General features: G+C 39.4%; 2 protein-coding genes across 2 annotated transcripts in view; one reads left to right on the forward strand and one right to left on the reverse strand.

The window, feature by feature from the left end:
- The window catches only part of LOC108246213 (ladderlectin), a 19,737-nt gene that overhangs the window by 10,029 nt on the left and 2,060 nt on the right, over window positions 1-7,648 (reverse strand). The window lies entirely within an intron of this gene.
- Window positions 3,027-6,464, forward strand: LOC108246192 (ladderlectin-like). Its single transcript, XM_017433602.3, has 6 exons — window positions 3,027-3,093; window positions 4,157-4,250; window positions 4,605-4,714; window positions 4,876-5,010; window positions 5,324-5,438; window positions 6,148-6,464. Exons 2-6 carry the CDS (start codon window positions 4,187-4,189, stop codon window positions 6,228-6,230), a joined length of 507 nt encoding a protein of 168 aa, XP_017289091.1. The 5' UTR covers window positions 3,027-3,093; window positions 4,157-4,186; the 3' UTR covers window positions 6,231-6,464.

Consider the following 7,648-nt stretch of genomic DNA (forward strand, 5'->3'; position numbering starts at 1 on the left):
AAATGAAACAAACAGAAAAATTAAACTTGTGCCACAGCAAACCCACAGGGAAGAAGTTTATTCTAATATCATTATCTTCTTGTGTAACTGGTTGGTTCTCCTTTTCTTATCGTTTTTTACCAGCTTTGCACAGAACCGTTCTGCAGCGTAATTGTTTATCATCACTTCTGTAACTCTGATGAACAATTCCTTTTAAGGGAGAGGATTTCAAATTTCACAACAACTACTTAGGCAATGAGCACATTTTCTTTTTTTAATAAAAGAACAATTATTGTCCACATTTATTAGAATTAAACAGAAATGAAAATGAAATAAAATGAATGAATTGGTGGTCTGAAGGTCAAAGGTCACCATTAAAAAGTGGAGATCTGCAGCCTCCAGGAAGCACCGAAAACAGACGTCACTCTGCAGTGGATAGAAGTGCATGGGTTAAGAAAGCTTCTGAAAATTGCTGAAATTACTTATTTTTTGCAGCAAAAATGTATTTTAAAGGAATATTTGAATGTGTTGTGCAGCACAGTGGCTCAGCTGTGTCACAGTGTTGCCTTGCAGCAAGAAGGTCCAGGTTGAACTTCCTGCTGGGGCCTTTCAGAGTTTGAATGTTCTCTCTGTGGATGTGTGGTTTTCTGCAGGTATTCTAGTTTCCACTCAAAGTTCAAACATGCATGTTGGGTTAGTTGGTGACTAAAATGACCCTAGTTGTGTGTCCAGGTGGTTGTTTGTCTCAGTGTGGTCCTGTGATGGGCTGGTGACCTGTCCAGGGTGTGCCTCGCCTCTCACCCAACAACTGAGACAGACACCAGAACCCTGCGACCCAGAATGGGATCAGGTGGGTAAGGCTGATGGATGGAAGGACTTCAGCATTCTTTAGGTGTGGCTGAGTGGAGTTCTGGTTTTCTTGCTTGGATTTTTAGTTCAAAATTGATCTGATTAAAGCTAAAAAACAGTCCTATAACAGTCCTATAAGTCCAATAAGTCCAGTCGTCAGCTCTTTAAGTCTTAAAAAACAAGCCGTTGAGTTCCTGTTTGAACTTGTTCAGTCATCACAACAGTTTGAAAAAGTAGAAAAGTCTAAGAAATATTTTGAATCAATAAGGTGCAGCAAACAGTAACTTATTGCACATTTTTTGCCTGTTCATTAGCTGCTCATTTTCATAAAGGTTTTGCACAACAGATTTCTGCTTTACAGCTTCCTCTTATACTGCAGTTTTCATTAAACACTTTAATCTAAGGAAGGGTTCACAGATATTTAGCTTTAAGTTATAAGACCTTAATATCAGAATGTACCACACATTAGATGTGATGCTCACAGCAAAACCTGTTTTTTTCTTTTGGAGAGACAGATGAAGTCTTCATGTTAAAGACACATCTCTTCCTAAAAAGGAATTGTTCCTTAGAGTTACAGAAGTGCTCAGTAACAATTACAGTGCAGAGCTGGTAAAAAATGAGAAGAAAATGAAAAAACACAGATTACACAAGATTCAACTTTAAAATAAACTTCCTTTTTGTGGGTTTGCTGTAACACAAGTTACTTTTTCTATTTCAGGCTTTGAAGTACAGTTTAGGTGATCAATAAATGTTTGTTCTTTGAGAATATGAACAGTATCAATAAAAGTTTAAATTAAATTTAAAAATGGAGCTTTAAAGTCCACATGAATCAAAACAGCATTTGTATCAACCAACCTGTTGCTTTAAGGGAGCAACAAGAGAATTCTGCAGGCAGATGCTGCCACATGTGTTAAAACTACAGACATGTTTGTTGTAGCTTCATGTTCTGCAGAGCGACAGAGCGAGGAGAATGTAGTTCACCATGTGGTCATGAGGAACGCCTCTGCTTGGTTTGACTTGGTAATGTTTTACTGGACCATCTGACCAGCAGGGCCTCAGTCCAGAGTGAGTGAGGACACCGGGTCTTTTGGTTTGTCCAAGGAAGGTTTGACTTGGCCTGGTTGTCACTTTGAGAAAACTAAAGCACCTTTTTAAGAGAATCATCTGCAGGATCCTGTCTGACCAATCATGGACCAACATTTTGCCCCAGTCAAACTCTGGCTACACTTCATCTACTTTTAGTTTGTAGCTACCCTGTTGATACCTTAGCATTTGGTTAGCCTTTTGCTACTTTTAGGCTTTAGCTACTTTGTTACTTCTTTTAACTGACATCTTGCTACCTTTAGTTTTTTAGCTTGCCTTTTGCTAGAATTTGATTTTAGTTAGGCTTTTATTTACATTTTGCCCTTTTTAGCTATTATTTTTGCTACTTTTATTTTTGCCTTTTTTATCTCAGAGCAATAATGTTTTTACCCATGTCTCTGTGTGTATGAGCATGTGTTTGTCTGTTCTGTTAGCAAAATATCTTATGAATCACTGGACAGATTTTCATGAAACTTTGAGAAAGTAATGATTGGCTTTACATCTACAACTGACTAACATTTGCAGCTAATCCCATTTAAAATGGCCACCACAGCTAATCTAATTCAGCCAACACAAAAATGTCTGTTTTACTGTTATTGAGCTGATGTTTGTGTGGTAGTCGTTGAAAGTCATTCACAACACACATTCTGAGTGTAGCACACGTGATTACACATAAAGTTATTTTCAAGGTTTGACCAAAACACCATAAGATCAACATGAGATGATTTCAGTCTAAAACTCTGGCATGAAAGGCGGCGGGCGATATGCATTTCTTCTAGGAATGCTAGGCCTTTATTTTGAAACAGAAGTTTCAGTTGTCAACATTTCATGTTTTTAGGTTTTTACAACATAATAAAGGTTTAAATCATGAATGAATCTGAAAGCCCCTTCGTCACATCTGGTCATAATGGCGCAGTTACAGATATTGTTCTGATGTTTTTTTAAATATTATTTTGAAGTTCAATAAAAAATAAACAGCCCACACTTGGATGAGGTCAAAAAGGCAAGTATGTATTCCAAGATGTACGAAGAGCATCACTGGTTTTTTAGCATCGTCAACTTGACCGTTCCTCATTTTATGGAGATGTAAAGATAAAAGAATCATATAAAAGAGGCCATTCTTTGACCGTGATCCAAAGCTACAGACTGACGCTGAGTGGAAGAAAAGAAGCTCATTCTGCAGTAAGTTTGTGACAAACCCTCCTGTTATCCACTGTTCTCTGCTTCTTTGGTCTGTTTGGTCCACGTAGGAACAGGTTTTGAGAAGGCAGAAAAGATTTTTTTTTTTGATTGTTTCAGCCACGTATCCACACGCATTATAAGTGCCTCTAATTTGTATTTTTTGAAACTCCAGAGCAGGAAAACCAAAACCAACCTCTTGAAAACGCTGATGCTATAGATGCATCTTTGACCTGCCTGCAGACCATCAGGCTTAGTTTTCAATTCTAAGCTGAGTAGATCTTCCTACGTGTATCATCTTTCAAAACTACGGTTTCAAAATGGCTGTGCAGGCACTCCTCTTTTGATTGGTGTCTCTTGTGACCTTCTGGATTAATCTTAGGTCTCTCCATAACAATAACATCCACCAAGCGTCAAGATGTGAAACTAGGATAGGGTTAGGGTTAACTAGGGTGAAACTAGGTTAACCTACGACCCTCCAGCATGACAAACGCATCGACAGGTCAGATTAAAGACTTGTGTTTGTGCTGCAGATGCTAGTTTCCCAACAACAACAAAACCTTCATATCCTGCATTACTTCAGTAAACACACGAGTCTAATGAATTGTAACAGTTTCTTCAATAGAGCAGAGCAAAAAGCCCTGATAATCTACAGTCAAACAGGTTTTTATCTCTCTTTTGAACTCAGGGTAAATTCTTTCTACACAAGGGTCTGTCGTTTAAAACTATTTCCATATCCAGTGTTCTTTTAAATGTACACTTGATGTATATTGTAGTTTTCTTTTTCTGCAACATTTGTTTTTTGTATTGTTGACTGATATGCTTTAAACATCATGAGGACATCCCCTCCAGATGACCCTTGTTGGCCTGGCATAGTTACTACAGCATGTTGGGCCGTCGTCTGTGTTTCTGTGTGGATGAAGACGTTTCTACAGACTGCGTTGTGTTTATGAGGATATTTGTAGAAATGACGAATAAAGCAATGGTTATGGAAGAAGAAACGTTCCCATTTGGACGAGGCGTGAGAGTTGTTTTTTAACCTTTCTGTCTGTCTGTCTTTGCAAAGGGCGATCACAGGCTTTTCCATTTTTCTCCAATGATGGGGATGCAGAGACTGCTTTTGCTTCTTTGCTCCTTGATGCTTCTGAGCACTGCCTCTGGTCAGTATTTGTGCTTTTAAATGTAATAATAGTAATATATTTTCACTGAATGTTGTATTTAAACATCCATCTAATTTCTAACTTGCTATAGGTTAGACTGACTAAATACCTCTGGGTTGTACATAATATATTGAAAATATTGTGCTTTATGTCAGTTACTGTCAGCTTTTTCAGATGATGAGACCCATGGACAGAGTTAATGTTTGTAGAGAATTGATTTATTTTTTAAAGATCTTTTCCTGGAGAAAGACAGAGTTCAGGTGTAAGGGTAGAAACAATCAGCACAGGATATTATATTTGATTACTGGTGACATTTGATTTACAATTTAGTGGAAATTTTATGTTATTTTAAAGGGCTTACCTTGAGGTTTCACTGCAGAAGAGTTTGTCCCAGAGGTTGGACTCCAATCTTCGGTCGATGTTTCAAATACGTTCCAACACATCTGACTTGGGCTCAAGCTGAGGTAAGACTGAGCAGCGATGCCACCAGGATGTTCAGAGAGTAGCTTTATAAACATTAAGACTCCAGTGACTGTCTTGTGTAAAATGGATTTGATTGGTTTTAAATTATGACTCATTTTCTTGTCAATCTGCTTGTTTTTCCTTTGTTTTTGTCCAACAACAGAGAAACTGTCTTTCTATGCATGGAAATCTTGCGTCCGTTCACAGCTTGGCGGAATACCACCGGATTCAGTGGCTCATCCTGCGTTGCAGTCATTACTCAAGGACAGCGTGGATCGGAGGCTTCGATGCAGTCCAGGTTATTTCTTAAAGCATCGCAGACTGTCTAAATGTAGCACAAGGCTGGCTAGAAGCTAAAAGAGTCATATGAAGACAAACAAATCCCGTAGCTGAAGCAGATTTCAAAGAAACAATATTTATGAAGGTATTGAAGAGATCTCCGTGTATTTCTAGGGGGAAAAAATTGTAAATGAAGAAAATATTCTGAAAAACTCAAAAGTTACAGAAAGCAGAAGACATCACAGCCATCTCCTGATTCCTGAACAGCAGGAAACTGATTGTGTGAATGCTACTGACGCTTGAATCTTTTTCTCTCCTTCTGTGTGTCGTAGGAAGGTTTGTGGTTTTGGGCTGATGGTTCGTTCATGAGATTCACCAACTGGTGTCCCGGAGAGCCCAATAACGCCTACTTCGGCAGGCAGCACTGCATGCAAATGAATTACTCTGGTAAATATTTCTTCAAAAGCAATCGTTAATTTCGAGGTGCTGAGTTTCCCTGAAAGGCGACAGACTCTGTTATTTTGTTCTAGCCTTTGTGTGTGTTTGTTGAGCTGAGAGTCATTCACAACACATACTCTGACCACTGAGTCACATATTCCCCAGAAATAATTCCTGATAGAATTATAATCATTGAGGTGCCTGTGTTACATCTGTACTGTGTTGCCATGGGGCCTGACTTCCAAGTAGAGACATTGTCTTCAGCTACAATCCTTTCTTGGGAAGTGGATTTTGTTCTCCTAAGCTCACGTTGTCGAGAAGCAACTACACAAAGACGAATATGAGGGTTATCTGTTGCACGTCTGAAGACTGAAGAATTGAATGTACTTGAATCCAAACTGTTCAGGTCCGTCTCAGTGGGACGTGTGTGTGTTTTTACTCTACCACTGGGTGTGGTGAATGTTTATAAAAAGAAGCAGCCCCAGAGAAACGGGGGATCTTCACAGATTGGGCCAGAAGTCCAGATTCAACACAGACTCTGTTATTTGGAATAAACTCTCACTGTTCAAGAATAACTTATGTCTGTAAAGTCTTTTTTTTGATCAGTACATCGTTGCTGCAATTATGAAGACCCAGAAGAACGTCCACCTTTTGAAGACACTTCATCATCTCTGTTAATCCTCAGGTTTTTAGATTGTCCTGTTTTTTGTCTTTGCAGGACGAAGGTGCTGGGACGACCATGTCTGTAACGTCCGGATCCCATCTGTCTGCGTCAGGAAGAGGTCCCGATTCTGTGGTTGAACCGGTGACACGACGACGCTTCCTCATTATCATTTTCCATCTTTATTTCTTTTCTTCCTGTGCTGCTGAAGAACTGAAGTGAGAAGTTACATAAACAGGAGATGACATGTCTCTTTAATGTTGACTCTCACTGAATCTGTTCTGAATGAAACTGTTCTCAGCTCATCTTCTGTTTCCTGCAGAAAAAACTCTCTTCTTGTCTTTTGATGAATTAAACGCAGAGCATTAAAACAAGCTGGTCTGAGTGAGTTTGTTCTATCTGTTGTTTTCAGGAACAGAATAAACCTTCCCTGCTGGGGAAAAATAAATTACATCTGATTTCAACGAACTTCCTAGCAAATACGTTTAACATGTGGCAATGTGTACAACCCACTTTAAACCTAAATTATGGCTCTGACTGCAAGGAACTATCAACAACTAACTAAGCTTCTAGGGTGACAGAAAGGTTCAGGTTAGTGAGAGTATTAAGCTTCTAAAACTAATTCTCATCATTTTTATAATGGATAAAATGAGTTATGGTAAATAAGGGTTGAGTTGTAGTACAGTGGGAATCCATGTTTGTGAGGATCTGGAGTTGTTCTGTCTCCGCCTGCTGGTGAAAGAGTGCTCTATTTCAGAGTACTCTTCTCCCACAGTTGCAACCCATCTTCCTGACGAGCGGTACCAGTATTTAAGCCTCCGGCTGGGTCCAGGTTGTTGCTGGAGCATCAGGCTTAATGGGATTTGTGGTGCTGTACCTTTGTAAATAATTTTCTGCCTGGACTTTTTGGGGTTCTTTACCTGTGGACCTGTCTGCCATCGGGTGCTGGATCGTCCGCCTGGAAAGGTCTCGTGGGACGTCGTCATCTCCAAGCCTACTCCATCCTCCGTACCTGTAAGAAAGAAAAAGAGACAGTTACTAGCTTCCGTTCATTGTCTGCGTTACAACCAGTGGTGGGAAGTAACGAAGTACAAGTACTTTGTTACTGTACTTAAGTACAATTTTCGTGTATCTGTACTTTACTTAAGTATATTTAATAATGGATACTTTCTACTTTTACTCCACTACATTTTACAGTAAGTATCTGTACTTTCTACTTCACTACATTTCTACAAAACCGTCGCGTTACTCGTTACATCCAAGTCGCATTTCGGTATTTTGATTTGTTCGTTAGTTTGAAAGTATCCAATGGCGAGAGAGGAATCAGTCCACTGAACCAATGCAAAGCGAGAAAGATCCATTAGGCCCTCCCTCAAGAAGAGCAAGGCAGTACGCAGCACCTGCAGAATGACTAACACCCGGAATGGAGTCCGGTGATAGACAACCAGAAGACCTGCGCCACCCATGGTCTTATTTAAAAGATTTATTTGAAATAACCGGGTCAAGTTTACCTTAAAGTGGCCAACTCTCTGCTATTCCTGTATCGATTTGATACAGT

Source organism: Kryptolebias marmoratus, linkage group LG7, assembly GCF_001649575.2.
Source record: "Kryptolebias marmoratus isolate JLee-2015 linkage group LG7, ASM164957v2, whole genome shotgun sequence".
Taxonomy (NCBI): domain Eukaryota; kingdom Metazoa; phylum Chordata; class Actinopteri; order Cyprinodontiformes; family Rivulidae; genus Kryptolebias; species Kryptolebias marmoratus.

Coding starts and splice junctions, on each gene's coding strand:
- LOC108246192 (XM_017433602.3), top strand. CDS start 4,187: ATGATGGGGATGCAGAGACTGCTTTTGCTTCTTTGCTCCTTGATGCTT. Junction 4,251..4,604: donor GCTTCTGAGCACTGCCTCTG/GTCAGTATTTGT, acceptor GTTATTTTAAAG/GGCTTACCTTGAGGTTTCAC. Junction 5,439..6,147: donor CATGCAAATGAATTACTCTG/GTAAATATTTCT, acceptor TTGTCTTTGCAG/GACGAAGGTGCTGGGACGAC.